Raw genomic sequence first — 23,588 nt, forward strand, 5'->3', positions numbered from 1 at the left:
GAAATAGCTCCCCGGGAGTTGACCTCTAAAAGTCTTCCCGTTTGCTACTGAAGGCAGATTTTGGAGTTCCAGATTGATACGTGGCCCTTAGATGTGTACAAATGGCCTTTAAGGAGCGACCGGAACCAATCATTTTATTAACAGCCAGTGTTAGTCCCGGGCTCTCAGTAGCCAAAGCGCAAGAAAGCTGGGGCGGGGGGAGGGATCCTCCACAAGCTCACTGGCAAAGAACTCGTGAAGCGTGTGTGATGCTCAGTGTTAATCCCAATTCTGACTTCTGCGCGCTTTGGACGCCCCAGTCTAAATCATACTCCTCCGGGCTCTCCATTAAGTACCTCTGAAATAAGAGCTAGAGCCGACGTACGTATAAGTGAACTCTTATTGACGTAATTTATATATCTAAGAGGATTTCACTAAGGCTGGCAAGGTAAAGTTTCTGCAAATAAAACACTGTAAATGCAATGCCGGGCAAAGTGCCAGGAAGAATATGGATAGCGGGATCACGGCAGAAGTTTTTTTTTTTTTTTCCCAAACAGACCTGCCTTTTCAAGCAGCCTCTCTGGCACTTTCAAAATCCAAGAGATAAGTTCCCAGTCCCAAAGCCTCCTTCCTACCAGATGATTTCCATGCTTAGTGCCTCGCTGACTTTATTGTCATTAAGGAATTTCCTTTATCTCTGCTTCCCTGCGCCCCTTCCTGCGTGATTTCCTTTAATAGCTTTGCTTGGTCTTGGACCCCTGTCCCCCCCCCTCCGGTTTGTTGGACTCTTCCTCTTGGAACTTTCGCTGGGCCAGAGGGGGTTCGGAGCAGCCTGTTGGGGCCAGAGCTGGGCAAACCCTCCCTTTCTCCCCGCCCCTGCTGCTCACGAGCCTGGCGTTTTCTCGGTGTGGAGTCTGAGCGTGCACAATGTGTGCTGGAGTCGGGGAAGCGGATGTGAAGGGGGTTGGTGCTGAACTTGGATGCAGCCGCTTTTGCCTAGAGGGCGCAAACAAGCGTCCCGCGTCCAAAAGTCTTACGGAGGGCGCCAAAAGTTACTTAAGATGATATTGCTAACCACAAAAAGCTGGAAATCGCGGAGCAAGGCTGCCTGCAGCAGCAAAGGCGCTCCTGGGGGCCCGATCCCGCATCCCCCTTGCACTTCCCATGCCTGCGGAGTTCATTATCCTGGAGTGACTCAGGGGACTCCATAGGAGCTTGTGACTGGGTTGGACAGGGAGCCCAGGATCGCCTCCCAGCATGGAAACTACCCCCCAGACTCACTCTAGTTTCCTTTTTTACTAAATAGATTTTCCTGTAGCTCCCAAAATATACCCTCCCTTGTCGCAGGGCTCCAAGCAGAGACAGATGGAAACTTCCTGGCCGCAAAAGAAAGTTGTGAGGAGTTGGAGGAGAGATTTTTAAGGCATGGTTTGGTCAGTGTCTGCTCTCCCTGGCTCAGGTACAGGGCTGGTTGGGAGCCCGAAACTTCCACCCAGGGAACGTGGGGAGCCAATGAAGTGACATAGGGTAGCAAATATTGAGCGGAAGGTGTTTCTTGTCGTTAGTTGATCAGCAGCTAACGCCCCCCACCCTTTTTCTTTTATCAAAGCACCGAGTGGAAACCGCTGCTTCGTCCAGGGCATCTCCCGTTAAAAGCTTGCAGAGAACGTGCATCAAACCTCGCCCGTGCAAATACCAAGCCTCTCTTCTCAGGCGGGCTAGCCACGAAAAAGAGACATGTTCCTACTTTTCTGTCCGCATCTGTTCTTTTAACTGCTGGGTGCAAAGGGATGAAAACTCCTGAACTCGTCTGCAAAAGGCTTTCCCCTTTGCAACGCGGTACCTACGGCTCCCACCCACATGAGAAGCTCTGCAGGCTGCGGGCGGTGTGTTCTGTGGCCTCTGCTTGCCTTTGGGAGGGTTTCTGAGCGGCTGTGGATCTGGAAGAAGTGTCTGTTCATGGGGAAGAGGCGAAGGAGTGCGCCGGCCAGAGATGTATTGATGGTAGAGCGGAGAGAAAATATCAGGCTCAATAAAAGAGAAAAGCGAGTTGACTGGAAACTTTCCAAACCCAAAAAACCCAACCCCTTCCTTGTGCCAAAACAGTACGTTATAGCCTAAATGAGTGGCAGAAGGCTCATTTCTATTTTAAGTGCTTTACTCTTACGGGGGGGGGGGGATGACAGAGTAAATGCAGAGCACACGTGAGGTTGTGCATTTTTAGTAATTAAGCCTCCCTTGCTATAAAATGTTTTATTTAAAACGTCAATCACATGCCAGGGGATAGAGACATTGGAAAAGTTTTCAACCAGTTTGCACACACACCCCCCCCCCCACGGTAAGGAACTTTGCTTTAGAAGACCTAAAATATGAATGGTCCTTAGCCATGTTAACGTGGGCAGACCTTTGCTTTCTTTTAGAAAAGGCAGCCCTAGCGGACTGCACCCACTGCAGGGTTTATAACTTCTAAGCGTCAACAGTTCGGGGGGGGGGGGAATCCGGGGAGCCCTCGTTCAGAAACGCCCCCCCCAACACTTCAAGACCTCCGCTAATAAGCACAATGCTTGCAAAAAACAAAAAGTTTGGAGTTTACAATGCGTAATTAAATAGATCCCATCCGCCGAGGAGCGTCTGCAAGGCGAGCAGCTGGCCCCAAAACGTTCGCAGAGTTTTTTGCCTCTGCGGCGCTGCAGACGCAGTCCAGGGGCTGTGCCATCGGGAGCCCTGGGAAAGCTCTTTCTGGACGAAATCGGTGCAAGTTCCTCCCGTCCTTTAGGCCCGCTCCCGGGCAGCCTTTGCGCGGCGCGAGGCCGGCGGTGGGGGTGGGGTGGGGTGGGGTGGGGGGCGCGAGCAATGTGGAAAAGTAGTTTTGTTTGCTCAGGCACATCCTGTCCAGTGCGTAGCCTATAACTGCTCCTGCCTACCGTACCCAGTCATGCACTGAGCGCGGGGATCGGGGATAGGGAGGGCTGGCCGAGCACAGCATTGCAGCCCCTCTCCCCTCCCCTCCCTCCCCCGGGCAAGGCAGCGAGCGAGCTGCTGCTGCTCTTGGTGCGGTGCAGAGCGGAGCAGGAGGCGCGCTGGCAGGTTCCCGGGGAGCCGGGTCTCGCCGCTGGAAGCTGGGGGCGGGGGCGGGGGGGAAGCGTGTGCTATGCCTTTAACGCCTGTGTACAGTAGACATGTATAGCGTGTAGGGTAGGGGAAAGTCTAGGCGGGGTTAAAGTTCAGCTCATGGAGCTGCGGAGCGCTCGCTGCAGTTCAGCAGAGTTGGAAATGTGAAAGCAAGCGGCAGGCTAGGATCTCCCCCCCTCTTCCTCTCTCCCTCTCTCTCTTCTCTCTCTCCCTTTCTTTCTCTCTCTCTCTCTCTCTCTCACTCTCACACACACACACACCTCCAAACCACAAAAGCCCCCACCGCAGTCATGTATTCTCCTCTCTGTCTCACCCAGGTAAGCCGCTGTTCCGATGCATTTGGGGCCGGTTTTGCTGGGTGGTGTGTGTATGCGCTGGGGGGGGGGGCTCGGGGGGCGAGAAATACAGCTTTAAGAAAGTAACTTTGTTTCCTCATTAGGCTGCATTCCTCTTGCACGGCCATTTGTGTAGGCACATGGCTAATGGCGCCTACTTATTAATGGTTTAATTAATATTGGTGGTGGGTTTTTTTTCCTGCTCAGTTGCAGTTTTTTAAAGAGGGGGGGGAGTCTTGCACGTGTTTAGCAGGGTTGCAGCCCATGACATGCTTGGTCATCTGCAATCAATACTCACTGTGCTTCCGAGGCGAGTAATGCATGAAAACATAAGAGGTGCTGGGGTTATTTTTTAATGGAGCATTAAAAGCTGCTGTATTTTCTCTTTTAAGACGTAAGATATTGCGGAGTCTGCATGGATTTCCCTCCCTAAAGTCCACACTTTTGTGTATAAGGTTATGGTTCGCAGATACGGTTACGGTTTGCCTTCGAGTTGCTGTACGTTACCCATGCCTGCATCTAGAGCTACATACATTGCACCTACTCAGAGATCTGCAACTCTATACATTGCTCTGATCTATAGCCCTGCATCCATAAAATACACATTGCACTCGTGCGTGGACGTATCGCTGCACGCCCTGCACAGGTCTACAGCTCTCCATACCCTGCACTCTTGTGCAGAGCTATAGCTCTGTAAGTGCGCTGCAGCCGTGCATGGAGCTACAGCTCCATACGTTGCACCCCATGCGCAGATCTGTAGTTACAGTTCGTCTCGCTCCCTGGAAAAGTCCTGCCTTGTCACTTTCTCGGGTGTCACAGTTGCTTTGATGTTTGGGGGAAGTTTGGCTTGCAAGTTCCCTCAGTGGTTTCCACAAAGTTGCTCGAGCCTCCAGGGCAGCAAAGTTGCTTCGCTGTGTTATTTTTAACATGATTATTTCAAATGCCTTTCCTCGCTGCACCCTCCCTCTCTCTCTCCCTCCCTCCGCTGTGCGTTGCCCTGGATCTCTGGAGTTGAAGCTGGTGTGCTGACGCCCAGCCCTAGAGTTGCCCTCCATTCCGGACGGGCTCTTCCTTTCACAGCTGCTGCGCTAGCTCCTGCTGCTCCAGCTACACTTAACTGCTTAGGACTTGGGGCAACTTTTCTTCCCAACCTCCTCTCCCTCCCTCCTCTCCCTCCCTCTGTACTTCCTCGGGCGAGGGATTGCGCTTTTGCAGCTCCAGGCCCGCTGGTGGCATTTTTCATATTTCATTTCACTAGGAAAAGGCATGAAGCTGAAGTGAGATGTGATTTTTGGTCTTTCCAAAGGTTCCCCTCCCTTTTATATAGCTCTGTAATCCTGTCTGGGATTTAGCTGCCTTCGAGTCTGACTGTTATTCCTAAGGATGAGAGTTTTTATTTAGTTCCAATTAAGTTCCTTTTTCCCTCCCTTTTAATCCAAGTTATTGCAGATAGTAAATTGTACACCTTCAACTAGAGGTAATAGTTTGAACTAGGAACTACTTGGTGGTGGACTCAAACCCCAGTCTGTTTCCTCTATGTGGGATTCCTAGCTCCAATATTTATGTTTATATACTTGTATATAACCCCTCAAATTATTTTTTCTTGATGGTAACAGATAGCTCTTAGATGTAGCCAGAATACCTTTTAAAAGTCCCCCCCCCCATAAAAGCACTTGAGATTATACTGTCCAAAGTGACTATAGGTTGGGAATTTACTATGGTGGTACTCTTACAGGCAGAAGGCAGATACCCCAAAACGGACTTGTGAGCTGCTGTGAAATGTGCGTGGGGATGGCGGGGAGAGTTCATACTCTGTACCTTTCTGATCAAAGTTTATGCCAATTTATGAATGTAATTTTGTAAATACCTACTACCTACTGTTTCATGTACTGGATGATTGGTAATAACATAACTTTCATAGAAGCGGCTATATACTATTCTCCTTTCAAACTGCACACAAGTAACACTGTTTCAGTAGGCCCAGTGGGACATGAAGAAGACTTAGGATGAATGTGGGATATGTTAAAATACTGAATATTGTGTCATTCTGCTGCAAATTTTTTTACATTCTTTTTTGCACATTTGGAAATACAGGTTAGAGATTGAGAAGCCCTATTTAAGAACTTCACATTGAGAATGGAAACATTATGTGCTTCTATCATTAAACATGGAAAAATATATGAAAATCATTAATAAACTATTAAGAAGCTTTTATATTCTTCATGCCAAAAATAACATAAGCTTTTTTATATATACATGTTTTGAAGTGTGTGCTTTTTAAAGTTTTGGCTTAGTTTTAAAGGAGAAACCTTAGAAAGTGGATTTAAAAAAACCGTCATAAGGTATTTTGCTCCAATAAATGTAACTGAAATACATGACTATCTACCTGACATAGAGTTCTGTGTCATCTGTAAGGAAAATATACAAAGTATTTGTTTCATTTCCCTGCTAAATATCCAGAAAATATTTTGGGCACACACATATTTCTGTAGATTTATGGGCAAATATTTCTAGGAACATGGCTTGTAGAAATACTGCCTTGCTTTGACTGACTTATTTTCAAACAGATTCACAAAAATATATAATGTGAAAACAGTTACTCTAAAACATTATATTATTTCTTTTAACTTTGGTTTGGAGTTCAAGAGTTTTTTGTCTGTAGATTTTATAGTTCTTTTTGAAGGTATTTCACAATTTTTATACACGTAGAGTTCTGAGGCTCAGCTTTTAAATGCAGAATGTGTTTTGAAGCACGATATTGATAAACTGTGAGAAAGTTTTATAATAAAACCTGCTTATTATCATTGGCCTTTTAAAAATTGCATGAAATACATTTGTGTGGCTTTTATTGTTTAGAATACCCATTAACTCTTAAAGGAGAGAGAAGTGTCTTTAAGCTATTGAAATATTTTTAACTTTGCCTGAGAAATGGCAAAAATAATATTTTTTAAAAATTTTTATATTTTACTGTGATCATGTGATCAGACCAGAATGTTTATGAACGCTCACTCTTACACTACTACATTTTAGAAAGTTTTTTGATACTATAACATTGAAACAAATAACTTCATTATTCAGAATAAAACATCAGATTTGGTTGGATGGGTAGTGGATTACTTTATCTCTGTTCGGTTTTTGCCTATACCTTGTCATTCAGATTAAAATAGGTTGATTTGAAAGAGGAATGTGGTTATGAAGACAGTTTGAAATACTGGTTGAGTTGATTTGTAAGTCTTCTGTTCTTGAGTTAACCTTTTCGCTTAATACCTCATTTTGAAAAATCACATTGGACTATTTATGTGATTATGCATGTACATATATGGTGTAATATTTAGCAGTTTAATTTAATACAGACTAAGGACCGCTTAGGCTTTAGGCCGTAATGGTTCTGAGCTCTTTTAAAATCATTCCATCCCGTTCCCTTCCCCGTCTCCTTTTAAGGTTCTCGGTTATCTTTAAGAGAGACTAAAGGAGCTGAATTTTGGGTAGTATCTAGCTTGGGTCCTAAAAAAGTCATGATTATAAGAAATCAGTCAATAAGTACTGCTGAAAGGAGACAGTTAAATTTTTCTGTAAAAAACAAGGTGTATTAGACTGTATTAATGTTTAAAATAACCTTCCATTTCAATGTAGGTATTTTCAGCAAATTGTGTGTATAACTTAGCAGATAAACTTTGACTTTGCAGAAGGCCTTTTGGACTCAGTTCTTCTAAAGTGGGGAGGGGAAAGAGGAATGTTGAGGATCAAAAGTATATTATTTTAATAGCTTGTGGTGACCTGCAGCTTTTACCTTTTTTTGCTTCCAAAACTATTTTTCATTTGTGGAAGTGCAGGTACATGTGTTATGTTTGCTGCCTTTCTCTTACTTCTTGAATCTACTACCTGAAAGCTAGAAGTATATGTGTATATATATATATGTGTATATATATATATATATATTTGTAACTTTACTGAAATTTGAAACCAGGTTCTTCTCTAACGGGGGTGGGGAGTTTCAGTCACCAAAGTAATTTATTGTAGTTTATATATTATATCTTAATTATCATTCATATTTTGTAATTACTTCTGCACCATCATGCTGTATTGAGATGTGTTTCATTAGGTTTTCTAATACTCTCCTTTTTTCTGAAATAAATTATCTAAAGATATTGATTTATTTTAATATTAATATTTTAGGATCCACATAGAATACATGCAGTTAGTCCATTTAGAAAGCTAATACCTGGTCTTGAATTGTGAAATGATTTTGCTAGTAGAATGTTCTTCTCGCTGATTTATTGGTTTTGCCCATATGTGTTTGAGCAGAAAAAAATATTTACAAACATAAGCCATTTGAGCTGTAAAACATGTACATTTTTACAATATTATTTTTAAGGATGTGGAAATGATTTTGGAACATGACGTAGTCAGCGAGCGAATGTAGAAGAAATTCAGTGAAACTTGGGGGAGGGGAATAAAAACATTATCACCTTGCAAGAATCTGTATGAATTACAAGTAAACATGCTATAGGAAGCTTTGTGCATTTTCATGTTTTTGTGTTTTTCGCTCCGTGGGACCCAGTCCTGAAGTGGGAGTAACTTTGTTCATGGGGAACATTATCTTCAACCTCAGGAGCGAAAGTAGTCCCTTGCATACATGTTTGCAGGACTGGATCCTAGGAGTGTACATGATATTCTATAGGTAGTGTAACATACTGTAATAGTATTATGTAGAGAAGCATAACAAGCAGAATACAATGAATTACAGCATATTTTGAGTTTGATCTACTTGTCTGATTTTAGGTATGTTTATTTATTTAAAAAGTTAAATACACGGCTCTTTCTCGCAACATATTTATTCAAGTTCAAAAAAGTTTTTAATACTGATTATTTCTGTCTGAATTAAGAGGAGTAAACTTAAAACATACTAAAGGCAAGCGATGTCTTCAGCTGGAGAAAAGTGTAATAAATGCAGTAAATCTTTTAAAAATATATCAACAAAAATAAAATGTGTTAAAATCATTGGCTTGCTGTGGCAATGCTACGATTTGGTACCTTCATATTTACATAAAGGGTTCTCTTTTAGCCCCCTGTCTTTTAATAGAAGTCAGGCTGAACTAGTATTGTATATATAGCACAATATCAGATTTATTATCTTTGGAGCTTGCATAGAAACCAAACATTTTTTTTTAAATTTGAAGGATAGAGTTTTCTAAATTTTTAACACTATTTAGTATTAGGCATGCTGGAGAAATTTGCAAACTAATTACATTATTTACTGTTTCTGGTAGTCTAGTAGACATAAAGATTGGAAGCATTGTATTATAGAATAAAATCATTTGAGTTGAAGTTTTATGACACTGCAGATTGCCATTTCCAAGTGTGTCTTTGGGAAAGTTTTGCTGTATTTCAGACTTTCCCATACAAACATTGATTGGCATCCAAATGTTTAGAAATTGCCAAATTGGCGGGCATAACCTGGCTTCACCACAAGTAGTGGGGTCAGGGAGAGAGCAGCGTAAGATATCCATTCCTTGAAAATGGATTAAGGTCACTACACTCAAGTATTTTTAAACTTTTATTTTATTTTTTAGTGAATTTAAGTTTTAGGACTGAGTGTAATAGCTACTGAATATTCCTCATACTAATGTATATTTTAGTTGTTCTCTACTCTCTTTCATAGGGTTGTTATATTCTTTTGGCTATTATAATATTGGAAAAGAGTTGATATATTAAAAAGTATATCTCTCTGTTTAGCGTATGTGTGACTGTACACCCATATACATAATATATGTGTTTATACGTGTGCGATTACATAGGTGCTTGTGTTTTCTACACTGTGTGGTACAAACACTTAATTCACATGTCTAGTGAATGTTCGTTTCTCTTGTGTTAACCTAATATTTTAAGGAAATGTTTTCAATGCTGTGTCTGATTTATTTTTCATGACAGCCACGTAATTCTTTTATTGTTTTTTTTCAGGATGAATTTCATCCCTTCATCGAAGCACTTCTGCCTCACGTCCGAGCATTTGCGTACACATGGTTCAACCTGCAAGCTCGAAAACGAAAATACTTCAAAAAACATGAAAAACGCATGTCAAAAGAGGAAGAGAGAGCAGTGAAGGATGAACTGCTGAGTGAGAAACCTGAGGTCAAACAAAAGTGGGCATCCAGACTTCTGGCAAAGCTACGGAAAGACATCAGGCCCGAGTACCGAGAGGATTTTGTTCTCACAGTCACAGGAAAAAAGCCTCCGTGTTGTGTTCTTTCCAATCCAGACCAGAAGGGCAAAATGAGAAGAATTGACTGCCTACGCCAGGCAGATAAGGTCTGGAGGTTGGACCTTGTTATGGTGATTTTATTTAAAGGTATTCCGCTCGAAAGTACTGATGGTGAACGCCTTGTAAAGTCCCCACAGTGCTCTAATCCAGGGCTGTGCGTACAGCCACATCATATAGGAGTTTCTGTTAAGGAACTCGATTTATATTTGGCATACTTTGTGCACGCAGCAGGTAAGTGCATTTATGCAAAGTTGTTGAACTTTCTGTACCTCTACAGTCCACTGCAGTACCATCTGACTTGAGTATCATGACCAGTCAGAGACAATAAGAGTCAGTGTTTGAACGTGGAAGAATATGAACTCTGTAAATGTGGTTAGCAGCATGGTTTTAACTCCAGTTCCAAGCCTGACCAGTAAGTGACTTGGGGCCACCATACTCTGGTTGTGAATGGATGGGAGTTCTCACACTTTCCGTTGCTTTTAAGAGGTAGTAGTCTCAAGATAGATTGGTTTTCTAATATAGCATTCAAATGTTTGGTGCTTCTTAATGGCTTTCAGAAGAGGCAGACATTAGTATTAGCACAAGAAGTATTAAAGGCTGGGTTTTTTTTACAGCTATCGAGAGGCCCATTTAAAATAGACATTTTTTAATATTGGTGCAAGACAAAAGGTGCCTGAACCTGCTTTTAAAGTGGCATTGTATGTGTGTCATGTCATGTAAAGAATAAATTCAGGGAAATAGGAGTGTCAGAAGTCCAATGGTGGTAAGGTCCAATGTAAGACCAAATGAGTGCCCTTAGATGATACTGACATGGGTGATAAGCGAAGGTGCACCTAGGGAGAAAAGCCAAACAATCACATAAATTTGTAAATGAAACAGTGAAGAGTGGATTATGGATAAAATAAATGCCTATGTTATTAAGTGGGAAAAATCAGGTCAGTGGTGAAAAAGTAACTAATATTCAATAAATGAATACATTTAGAGTTGGACTGATACTAAGAACTGGTGCTTGTTTGACACTATTGCATTCAGGGGAGCAGAAATGCTTTTACACGTCATGAAATTTACCATCTTGGCTGTGACTCCAAGGCAAACCACACCCTGCCTGTGAATATTAGTATATTCAGAGGGTACTTAGTAGGTAAAATGGATCAAATAGCATACTGTAGTGTTTCTTTTTTTTTTTCTTCAAAGTTGCTGCGTATAAAATGTTAGGCCTAAGTTTTTGGAACAAGTTGACTTTTCATATATACATACTGGTTTTGCTGGATTTCATTCATAGAAGTAATTTAAGCCAGGGGTTGGAAGAAATGTAAAGGGCGGGGGAACAAAGAGAAGGCAGTGGACTCTTATCAAAATCAACTTATTAAATAAATAAATAAATCTTGCTAAATAGAGTGAATAGCTCTATTTAGCATTTTTTGGGGTGATAACTATCTGAAGGTTGTTTCCAGTATATCAGTATTGTTGTGATACATAGTATCATTTCGGTAACTTCACTGACCTTATGGTTAGGAGGAATCTTCGGTATTTTACATAGTTAAGTTGTGAAACTTTGTAATTAGATGTGATTTGATAACTTACACTTCACATTTCTGGAGAAGAAAATGTTGGCAAATATTACAGGAAGAGTGATTTATTTTCTACACAGTATGGTGGGAATGACCAGTTCATGTAGACTTACATTTAGGAGTAATGCTGTTTATTTAGTATCGTGTTTCTTGAATTAATTGCGGGCTTCTGAATGGAACTGTAAATTGTCAGGAGAAACCAGTGATGTCCTACATTAAAACCTGAACACACTTTACCCTTTTTGCCTTTTATTCTGTATATGTCTACAGAATGTGTTGGAGACTGAGACAGAGGGGTTAGTAGCTAAACTAATAGTATCTGTACTATAAGGAGACCTAAAGTGACAAGAGTATTTTTTATTGAGGAAGTAGAAATCTGAAGAGTCTCCGAGGGCTTGTTTATACTAAGTGGAGTTCAAATTTGCATATCTGGTGAAGATGCAGGAAAATCAATCTTTCCGGGATCAGCAGTTGACCCCCGTACTCCACGCTATCATGTAGAGTAAGGAAAATAGATGCGAGAGTGTAGAGGCTGGGTCTTCACTAGGGAAATAAGTCGATTCTGATATGCTGATTTTAGCTACGCAAATGCCATAGATAGAATAGTATATCTGAAGTCGACGTATTTCCCTAGTATAAACTTAGCCTGATGGTACTTTGATTAGCAGCCTTCCATGTTATCAATATGAGAGGGATAACCATTGGCACTGATGGTGAACCCTCTCTTATTTCTGTGTTCATCAAAAACAGACCACAGTTGAAAGTACTGTTCTTTGGATTAAACTTTTGCCACAGGAACTTTAACATTAAACTTAATATTTCTTTATTTACTTATAGCCCCAGTTAAACTGTAAATGGCTCACTCTGACTATACACTTTTTAATATTTTACCTCTTGTTTATAGCTTGTATGTATTGCATGATATTGTTATTGCTGTAGCCTCTCTTAGGATGTTAGTAAATATAACAATAAGGTGGGACAAAATGATTGTAAAACGACATCTAGGAAGAGTGCAGTGTAATATTCGTCTTAAGACGTAATGAAAGCATCATGGATCAGGCTACCTTTTTGTTTTTTTGTTTTTTCCTCTGATATATCCCAGAATTCTTTGTTATGCCTGAACATTGGCCAAGTCAACAGTGATTGGTTCTCACAGAACCGCAGTAATGGCAGCTAATGCTGCGTGCACAACAGGAAAACGACAAAAGAAAATAGTAAGCATCCTTTGTCTCAGAATATCTCAGACTTGATTTCAGAGATTTACAGACCTGTTATTTATGCTGTGGAAGTTGCCAACACAAATATTAGGTAGGTTGGTCAACTTACATATAGCTGATTTGACAGGCATCTGCTATAGTGCAGAAGATTTGTAAACACTAAACAATGTTTTTACCTCCTTAAAAGTTTTGAGAACTTGCCAGTATTGGCAGGAGGCAGAGACTTTGAAACGTGCTTTAAGATACGTGCCAAAACCATTGTGGCCTTTTCACCCATAGTGCTTGCATCTTTTTAAATTTATTTATTTATTTATTTATTGAGTAAATGAATTCTGTCTCACAGTGTCTTGTTCTAGAACGATTTCAACAGCAAGATACTCCGGTCCAGCTAAACGTGCGCAATAATTGTTTTGAGGCCAGACTTTCTCTTTAGTTGAGCACTTTAATCTATAAGAGAATACATGTGCCCAGATTTAAATAAGGCTTCCAGCAAAGCACATTCAGTTACAGAAATGAATTCTTCTCTTTTAAGAACTAGTATGCAGAGAAAAAAGAAAACTCAAGTAAGTGAATACATCATGTGCATGCCGTTTTTCTAGGAAAACGAGGAACATTAGTGTTTTTCTGAATTAGAAGGTGACCAAAAGTGTATTGAACTATAGAGCACCAGCTGCAATTTGCAGCTTGTAACCTGTTTGAGAGAAGCCTTTTCATATCTTTAACTTGTGTTGGCTTTTGCATTTTCATTTATTCTGCACATGTATCAAATGACAACTTGGAAACCACTGTGGCAAACCGTTTTCTTTGTGGGAGTGTAACAGTAAAGCTAATTTATGACCAGTCCTTTACCAGATGATCTGTATCAGAGTCTACAATAAACCAGGCACGTGCCAAGGTCACAATTTAAGTTGTTAAGGTCATAACCTCAGCCACCAGGCATTTGACCTTTTAGATAAAGTTAACCTTTGTTCATTAGTAAGCACTCAACCAAGAACTTTCTTGAGCTTTTTACTGCTTCAGAGTTACTTCTGCTAATGTGATCAGATTGTAGAAAAGATTCGCAGCTGAAGTAGTTAAGTTTTCTGAGAGGTCAGAGTTTTTAGACTTCTTTAGTGGACAAAGCTAGGTTTCAATCTAGAGGCCACAAAAGTGATAACACAGTGTTTGATTTTTTTAACAGGCGTTATCCAGGCTAAACAAGAATTGCAGCTAGCTACAAATTTGCCATTTAGAATTTTTTAATCTTTAAGGACATTTAAAAATGGTAAAGTTTAATTAATTTAAGATTATTTAATTTAAGTACATTTTGCTAATTTTAAAATGAAAGAAAAAATGACCCCAAGGTGGAAATAAGATATCTAATGTATTTGTGTAAATGTGGATCTTTACTTAGCATTGAAATACTTTTTGTGTATAATTTACTTTGCAGTGGTATGTACACATGCCTTTAAACATAAAATAGACACATTTTTACTGTAATTGGTGGTATTTTAATATTTATGCTCAGGCAATAATAAAGCAATATCAATTGAAATAATGCACATACAGAATACAAAATTGCATATATTCAGAATATCAGTGTAATTATCTTACAGTTCCAAGTCAGAAAGGTACATAACACTTTGTGCCATCATTTTTAGTGCAGTTGTTATTGATTGTTACTGCATTAATCCTGTTAATAGCTTTAGTTGTTCAGTATGTATTTGTAATTTGAAAGGTGTTCTAACAATGCTGTTCTGACAAAACATCATGAAAACACTATCACAGTATCCTAAATCCTTGATATCTCTCTACATAAATGCTGTTTTACTGTGTAATGTGTTACCTATTTCCACCTTATGTGCACCGCATGTTTACCTAATGATATTGTAACAAAAGTTCATGTTTCATTATATAATTTACTTATTAGTTTTCGTTGAGACACCATTTATTATTTAATTTAAATCAAAAGAAAGATTCCACTGCTAGTTTTTTGATGCATTTTGGTTTTATTTTGGCTGTGTTATTGTCATTCCATCGTACAGATAGCCACGATATGCAGATTGGCCAGATGGTCGTGTTAACAGATTGAGAACCCACTTCCCACTGCTAAAGAGCAGGTGTAAGATCAGTAGGGTTTTTTTTTCCTCCCAAGATTAATTCCAAATGCTCATTAGAATAGTGTTTAATGATTAAAAAAAGGCCACATTTCAAAATATCATCATATCTGTCATGAAGTCAATGTTTAGTGCTCTATGCAATTTATATGTATGTCTGGAGATATTTTAAGCATATCCTCACTATAGTATTGTTGAAAATCGACTTCTAATACGTGGCTGTTGATGTCCAGCCATATACCAAAAGTCACCTTAAAAGTTTCACACAAGAGACTGTATGTGAATGATACACATGCAATACTCCAGAATATGCAGTGACATTGATTTAAAATAAGAACAGATTTACAGAATGGTGTGTGTGTACTGCGCTGTGTGTGAAGATTCAGAGGAACCTGGCTACATTAGTATTCAGAAAATCTCTTAATGGCTTAGTGTTTATATGTTTATTTTTCATGGGTCTTATTGCCATAAAAATAATTTATGGGCTAAAAGTAATACGCTGTGCTCGCACAGTATTTTCATTGTTAAAAGAAGAGCAGATCTTACATTATTTCAAGCCCACAAAAGGCTCCAATTAAAAGTCCAGAAAAACATAAATACTCAAAATCAGATTGAAAACATAAGACTGAAATCTCTGGACAGCCATAATTTTATATCACAAACACAAGCTCACACCTCCACACTCAGGCTACGTCTACGCTAGAGGGTTTTGTTGGCAAAATGGCCATTTTGCTGACAAAACTCACAGAGCGTCCAGATTCCTAAGGTGTTCTGTTGACGGTAAGTGGACAGATCACAGCACTTTTATCAACAGCTGTACCCCGTTCACCACGAGGAATAACACCTCTGACGACAGAGATCTATTGACAGAAAGCTGGCCTAAATGTTCTGGGTGGGGCCCTCTGTCAACAGAGATGGCTTTGACGACATCGGGCAGCCCCGTCTGCTGTGCTTCCAGTCGGCCATTTTGCCGACAGTGTGGTTGGGCAGTCCATCGACAAAATGGGTTGCTCTTGTGATCTGCTTGGCAGTTTGGCTGCAATCTGTTGACAAGTTTTGTCGGAAGATATCTTCTGACAAAAACTTCTGATGACAAATCCCTGTAATCTAGACATAGCCTCAGAGTTTGTGGTATAGAAAGATATCTTTGTCCAGCAAAAAATTCTCTTTTGAAAAGTGGAACAGTCAGTCCCTGCTCCTTGCAGGAACAAAGAGTAGTTGACAGAAATAGGATTTAGGTTGGGAGAACTGCTTTTGCCCTGCTGTTGTAACCGAGATGGTAAGTGCCTGTGTTAATTCTAAACCTAGCTAGAGTGAAACTTGTGACTGTTTGCTATCTCATGAAACATTGGCAGAAAGTCACTCATGTGGCTGAGCTTTCTCTTTTTGCCAACAACAACCAAATGCCAGTTAAATATGCTTTTAATGAGTCTAGAACATTGTCTAGGTGATTTTTGAAGTCAGCAACATAATAATATTATTTTCATGTTTTATTCCGCAAGCAAACTGGAGTGAGACAGCAGGTATTCCAGGTGGAAAATTAGGAAAAGTCTTTGAATGGAGGTCAGTGCATTTATAGCTGTGAGGTTTGTATATTGGTAAGAAAGTTACCCAATGCTGCTGGCAGGGTTTTGACTTGTCTGCAGTACTGCATTTTTATATTTCCCTTCTTTTCCACCCAATGATGAATAGTATTAATTTAAATCTATTTAAGGCGAGTGTGGGAGAAACCACAGTCTTTGTTGTGGTCACTGCTGTACACAGCAGGGCTGAATGTTTCATTTGGTTGAGGGTTGAAAGCAGATTCTAGACGACCCAAAACACGATGTCAGCCTGTCAAGACCTGCAGAGAAGCGGGGGAAATTCTGATTCTTCAGAAATGCCAATATTTATTGTTATGTCCATTTGTTGTTTTTTTATGTAAATGTAAAGGAGAGGATACTCCTCCATGGCTCTGTGTGTCCAAACAATTATTGAAAAGAACTTTCCTTACAAGAATCACCACCTAACAGTGTACTAAAACCACACACAACCAAATTAAATTAACATAACCAGCTAGTAATTCAAAGCAGCACAATAAACCCAAGGCCATTGACTCCCTTGTCCTCAACCCTCCCCAGAGTTCCAGCAAAGAGATGTCCTTCTCAGCACATCATAAACATCAACAGTTGGGGACTGTTCAGAGTTAGGTAGGTGGTTACTTTCCAGATGAAAGTAATCTTGCTGGAGAATGCTGTGCTGACAGATTCTATATGAAGGCTGGGGTTCTAGCTCAAGTAGTTCTGTGGGCTATGTCTCCCAATCTGGATTTTTAAAAAGAATTGGTGGATTGCATTTACTCATGAAATATGCAAATTCAGGACCATTTATTTTATCATTGCCATAGCAGTTACTATGGTTATCTTTGTCACTTACCACACAGAGAGCTTGAAGTTGTTTGTGGAGTAGCTGAGATAATTTTAATGCCAGTAGGTGCAGAGATATGCTTTGATTCATTTAATTTGTTTGATTACTCGTTAATTATTTGTGTTGCGGAAGCACCCTGGGCCCATGATCAGTTTTAAAGTACTGTTGCATTAGGCATTGTGAAAACACAGGGGTGGACGAATTTCATGCCTCCAGGAGTTTACAAGCTGAGTCTTTGGCTGCCTTGATCCCAGATTCTGCAGGCAAGTTTTCCAGATGTTCAGCCCTTGAGTTTCTGAAAATTAAGTGCACAAATGCAACTGAGAGCACCTAAATAACTGACTTGGTTATCAAAATGTTGAGTGCCTGTAGCTACCATTGATTTCAGTGGGGTGTTGCCCAAGTGCGTTAATCTGATTGGTTCAGCCAGGAATTGGAGAATTTTCTGAGCAGCTGTAGTGTTTATTATTACTCTATTCAGTGGATCATACTCTCCTGTTACTAGCAACAGCACAATGGACTCTGGTGTAAATAAAAAGAATGTATTTTGTGTGCTCTAGGCAGTATTCAGTAACTGTAACTGCATTGACGTAAGTCAGGGAATTTAGCTATTTGGACTCAATTTTGTCTGTAGATGCATTCATGTAATACATTGAGAGTAAAGCATATATCTATAATGGTAGGATATAGCTGTTTTGAAGCAAATTGCATTTCTTTGGGTCAGATTTATAGCTGTACTCTATAAAATATATAGGTGCACCCATTTTGTGTATCCTAAACCCAGAGGTGCTTTTGCATAATGGAGAATGGTGCAGTAATACCTGCTTTGAGCTGTGTTCTGTGTGTGTAAACTTGGGTTTCGCCCACACAAATGGGCTAACCCTTCATGTTCTCTATGGCTGCAGCTACATTACCCATCCCTTTCAGAAGGGGCATGTAAATGCAGCGGAGCGAAAAGGCAAATGAGGCACTAATTTGCATATTCAGAACCTCATTTGCATTATGGCCACTTGTCATTCCGGAAGAGCTACTTTCAAAATGCAAAATGGCTGTGTAGACAGGGTTCCTTCGAAAGGAAGCCCCACTTTCAAAAAGCACCCTTCTTCCTTTTTTTTTTTTTTGTCAGGAAGAAGGGTGCTTTCCAACTGGGGCTTCCTTTTGAAGGAACCCCATTTACACAGCCATTTTGCATTTTGAAAGCAGCATTTCCAGAATGGCAAGTTGCCATCATTATGCAAACAAGGCACCAGATATTCAAATTAGCACCTCATTTGCATTTTCAATTGGCTGCATTTACAGGCCCCTTCTGAAAGGGAGGGGTGCAGCCTATGTATGTTGGTGAAGCCCACCCAAAGATACAACCACTTGAAGCTTTATGTGCAGAAACTTCTTGGAATGATTAACATTTGAGGAAAAAGCTGGTTAATGTGGAACTTGACTCAGAATGGACTCTGGCAGGTGCTATCATATGCCCTGTATTGAAGCCCTAAATAAAAATACATGAATGTATTACATTGTAAAGGCCTGGGGGTTGTAACTTTACTGAAATGGTAGTTCAACCTGCCAGGTAAATATCAAACTCATTTGATCCTTTGTGACAAGTAAACCACTACAGGACTGTATTAGGGCCCCACTCATAGCTGTAGCATTATGAAAGAAACCAGTCACTTGAGTTCAGTGTGAGGCTTGCCCCCATAATGCTGTTATCCATGAGCTGGGGCACCAAAGAAGTATGTGCACACTGCCGAGGACCTTGTAATTGCAACAGATTATACCATAGTGCTCAGAATTGCAAAAGTGTTGGGAGTTGCAAAAGCACTTTTCATGTGTACTGTTGAGGATACTGTTTAACCAGAACTTTGGGATGACTTAGCTTTGACCATGCACAGGTTGAACCTCTCCAGTTCAGCACCTTAGGGTCTTGATTGGTGCTGAATAAGAGAATTTGCCAAACCATGGGAGGGCAATATTATCGAGCAGTATTACCTACATTTCCATGCTTACTGGCCTCTTACAAGACTTTAGGGTTAAACTAAAGCTAAATAACTGCACAGAACACTGACAGCCAGGACTGGTGGCTGTAAACAAACTTTATGTGACCATGGGAAATGTGGCCACACCCATGATAGGTGGTCATCTAGCTAAGATGATGCCAGATTACAGATGTTGCTAGAGAAGAGAGTCCCAGACTAGAGAGGTTCAACCTGTACCAGAAAAGAGGGAAGGGAAGACGTCTATGCAAAAATTAAACCCCTGGTTTGGGTCAGTTTACCAAAGAGGGAAGATTCCTTCCTAAACCCGCATGCGGTAGACAGTAAAACCTGGAACAACTCTAAGAAGACCTAAAACAAATACAGAAGCAAATTCACAACCAGTCCTGGTAATAAATTGCAACTAATTCTTGCAGAGGGAGGGTGAAGGGAAAAGCATTCCCTATTTGAAGAGACTGGCTTATGCACTCCAGTGTCTAAATATTGTCCAGTCTTATCTGGTAGTGACATGAGCTTAGTACAATCAGGCTAGATTTAATTCTGAGCTATTCTGAAGTTTTCATGGCAATAGTGAAAAACATCTGTCACTCAAAACCTGGATTTGAATATAGTTCTTCACACTCCGGGACTGAAAAATGCCACACAACTGTGTGATTTTGGAGTAGAAGACATTTAACATATTTGGTAAAGATGATATAGACAATATGTCCTCATTCCTTTAAAATATAGATTTTGGTCATTTAATTATGTTTTGAGAGTGTAGAATGAGGATATAGTGCAAAACTCATTAACTATTAACATGATAATATTAACATTGCTTTCTACTTTTTAGTCATTTGTGTACTCTTATGATATCAAAAATCATTGCTTGGTGAACACATGACGTCTCATTACAAATGAGGAGGCTGATAACTCGTGAGTTACATAACTGCATGCAAACAGTCAGACAGTGACTCACAAGAGAAGGAAAATGAAGATAATTGTCATCCAGTGATATACAAGACAATAAGTATGCATGTGCCTTTGTACTTTAGATTGAAAATCAGTCTTGCAAAACTGTTGTGATAATGACCAGTGTAGGTACAAAATATGCTCTCTTGTCCATTGATGATGATAACCCACCTCAATTTTACTCACTCATTAATTATTACTCGCTTAAGGCAAGCAAAATGTACAGCTAACCTCTCCCTTCCAGTTGAATTTGGTATCATTAATCCTTGCATCCCCTCGCAGTCCCACTGATATCTCTCTCTCTGATGTAGTTTGCATCGGATGCTTTCTCCTTTATTTTGTGATCTGGGGGTGGTGGGCGGAGGGAAACAAATGCCATAATAATATCCCTTTTCAGAAGAATATAGTTTAATTTTGTGTGTGCGTGCAGCAGCTGCCATTGGCAAGCGCTTGTTTTTGTTGCTATGGTTTTCTTTGCCTGTGTGCGAGAACATCATTGGATGGTTCAGCACAGTTACGTTATTGGGTGAGAGGTATCTGTAGTGAGTCACAAAATTATTATTTGATTGGTTGATTTAAAAAAAGTAGGAGTATTCAGGCAGGTGAGCTGATTATGATGAAGGGTCCTTGGGTGGTTTAACTTTGATGATGCTGGTTAAAAATACTACAGAGGTGTGTTTTCATATATAGGAAAACAGAGCACAAGGCTATACTCCATTCAAATTCTGAAGAGGCAAAATAAAATGGAGTAGACACATCAGTATAATGTAACAAAAGTTAGGTCAGTTGTTTTATCCTGTGCCTTTTATCATGTCAGTTACATGAAAACACACAATGGACCCAGTCTTTTAGTTCATTTTCTCTTAAAACTCCCCTTGAAGCTACTGGGAGCTGCATGTATAGATGATAGCAGAGACTCCATGGTGCTTAGTTATTCCCAAACCATTAAATAGTTGCAAAATGGGGGCAGGGGGAGGAGTCAGTGTTGCATGGGAGGACCAGAGCTTGAGAGCTATGAATCATTATTTTACTTTGTCATTTTATTATATTAGTTGAGCTGTGGAGACTTAGGATAGGCAAAAGGATGAATATGCTCAGTGGTCCACTATTCTATAACCTATGAAAGTGACACTGTATGCCTAGTAACCATGTATGGTTTTAGCAAGACCTTTTGACTCTGCCATAGTTGTTACTTGCTATGGCTATAGAGATGTAGCTACTCTTACTATTGTTCATTGGTTCCCTCTATCCATCAATCATATTTATAGTGTACCTATTAATTGGTATCTAAGCAAGGACTGTTATTTGATAACATGTCTACTATGCACCCATTCTTTGTAACCAGTGTGTCTTCTCTACTCATAGCCATTGACATCCCTTATTGTATCCCTTAATTGAGGCACTAGAGGTATATAGATCACTGGGTAAGATTTGCCAGCACAGACTACTCCTTGGGGTGGAGTGCACTTGCAAATTTGGGAATTTGCTGCATCATATGGGGCCTCCTGCAAGCCCTCCAAGCCTGGAACTCCCAAAGGGAACACAGGGCCTTATCCAAAGATCAGTGATGTCAGTAGAGATACAGAAGAGTTTCATGAATGAACGTGCTGGCATGCTCAGATTTATGGAGTGCAGGCTCTGTGAACAGTGTGTTATGGGCCTGCAAAGAGAAAATGCAGGGTGATCCTGATGCAAAACTAAGTGCAGTGTGAAATGTTGAGACAGCTTTATCCGGGTAGCTTATTTTTTTCAGTTTGATCTGAGCTACAGATCTAAGTTTTGTAACTGAAATTCTGACTAGTCAAACTACCACTTGAATATTTCTGCTTATGGCCAACGTGCAGATTAGAAAATATACTCTCTAACATAGCGGGAAAACTGATGAACCTCAGCGAAGGCATCGAAAAGAAGATCTGATCTTGATATGTTATTGTTGAGAAAAAAATTTAAGACAAGTTTTAGGATAGTCATATGGTCTGTGTCTATACGGGAAGTCTTTGTCAACAGAAGTGACTGTAGGAAGGGATTTCCAAACAAAACTGCTGTTGGCACACTGTGTCTACACATAAAAGCAGATTGAAAGAGCAATCCGCTCTGTCAACAGAGAGTAGACAGACTGTCCAGTCCTCTCGTGGCGGAACGGCAGACCAGAAGCTCACGAAACGGGGCTGCCTGGTGAACCAGAAGCCCTGTCTGTTGACAGAAGGGCCTCATAGCATCTACCTGCCTGTTTTGTCAACAGAACACTATTGACAGAGGCGTCATACCTGAACAAGGAGAGGTATAATGCTGGTGATGGATATGTTTTGTTGACGAACTGTTGACAAAGCGCATTTTGCATGTAGATGCGCTGTGGTTTTTCCTGACAAAAGCCCAGTTTTGCTGGGAAAAGCCTCTGGTGTAGACGTAGCCAAGATGTCTGCCACATTTCATCCCTCGGAGGATTGCTTGATTTTGGTGTTCTCTTTTTGCCAAAAGCAGCAGGGGAGAGAAGTTTGGTTTGGAATGGAAGAAACATAGTAAAATCCCAGTCTTGCACTACACAGAGAGAAATTAAAATTTAATTCAGTTGGATGTTTGTTGCTAAGGGGTAGATTTTTCTGTTCAATCAAAGTAGTTTCAAGTAACTTACAAGAATGAATTCTTTGTAGCTGGATGCTGTTCAAGAGTATAACTATTGCTGTAATCCCTGCTGGGGAAAGATAGTCACTGCAATTCTTTGATTGTGCAGTTATGAGGACTTTTCTTGATGTTACAATGACTTCGTTAGAATATCTGGCAAACCTATTTTCATTGATTTTTTGCTGAAAAGTCAATTCCCACATTATTTGAAGGCTTTGTGAGTGGCTGCTACAAATGCAGAGGGGTTAGTTTGAATATTTGCTGACCATTTATAGGGTCAGATCATCAACTGTTCTATGTTAGAATTGACCTACTTATCTCACTGAAGCTGTGCTGATTTACACCAGCTGAGGATCTGCTCTACAGTGTTTATGTAGAGCTCTTTTTATTTTTTCAGCTGGTGGTGATTTATACTTGCAGATAAAACTGTCCTTTGAAACGTAAGATAAGGTGGAAAATCACAGGCCAGGCTAGGTAGGAGGTGGTATTTTTATGGTCAAGATACTACGGTTCGTTGCAGATGGATCACTGAGATCAACTAAGAGTTTACCTAACTCAGGTGCTTAATGGTGCCTAGAATCTGTGGTGTTTAGCTTATTTATTAATATGCATGTTATATAGACAGATTTTCACCCCAGTCGCAGAAGAATGCCCTAAGGATGTTTGTTCTCTGTGACATGGCAAAGGATACATAAATCTGATACCTAGTCAAAATAATATGCTCAGAACCCCTTTTGAGCTCTAAAGCTAATGTGCTCCAATGTTACAGATCACAATATTGGTATTTATCAGCAGAGTGGGATAATTATTTTAAATACATGATTTTATTATATTCTCTTATTCAAAAAGTGAATGTTTGTGCTGTGAAATGGACAGCCTTGGAGACTTGAGGCCCTCTTTCTATAAACTAGGAACAGCAAGGGCAAAAACAGTACAAACTCCCCTGCACTGCCCCACCATTGTGCCTAAATCCTGCCTCGGAGGCATTGGTCTGCATATCCAGAACGTATGGGCTGACATCAGTGT

The 23,588-nt window shown here is 40.3% G+C and overlaps 1 protein-coding gene across 7 annotated transcripts in view; it reads left to right on the forward strand.

The window, feature by feature from the left end:
* The first annotated feature begins 2,997 nt into the window (after nucleotides 1–2,997).
* The window catches only part of NFIA (nuclear factor I A), a 338,556-nt gene continuing 317,965 nt past the window's right edge, over nucleotides 2,998–23,588 (forward strand). For 2 of the 7 annotated variants that reach the window (XM_075003030.1, XM_075003032.1), the window contains exons 1-2: nucleotides 3,055–3,428; nucleotides 9,408–9,939. In XM_075003030.1, the coding sequence (XP_074859131.1) occupies nucleotides 3,402–3,428; nucleotides 9,408–9,939 (559 nt within the window). In that variant the 5' untranslated portion in view covers nucleotides 3,055–3,401. Of the gene's footprint in view, nucleotides 3,429–9,407; nucleotides 9,940–23,588 lie in introns of all 7 variants that reach the window. The other 5 variants (XM_075003029.1, XM_075003031.1, XM_075003035.1 and 2 more) reach the window with 4 other exon arrangements.

This window comes from Carettochelys insculpta, chromosome 9, assembly GCF_033958435.1.
Source record: "Carettochelys insculpta isolate YL-2023 chromosome 9, ASM3395843v1, whole genome shotgun sequence".
Classification (NCBI taxonomy): Eukaryota; Metazoa; Chordata; order Testudines; family Carettochelyidae; genus Carettochelys; species Carettochelys insculpta.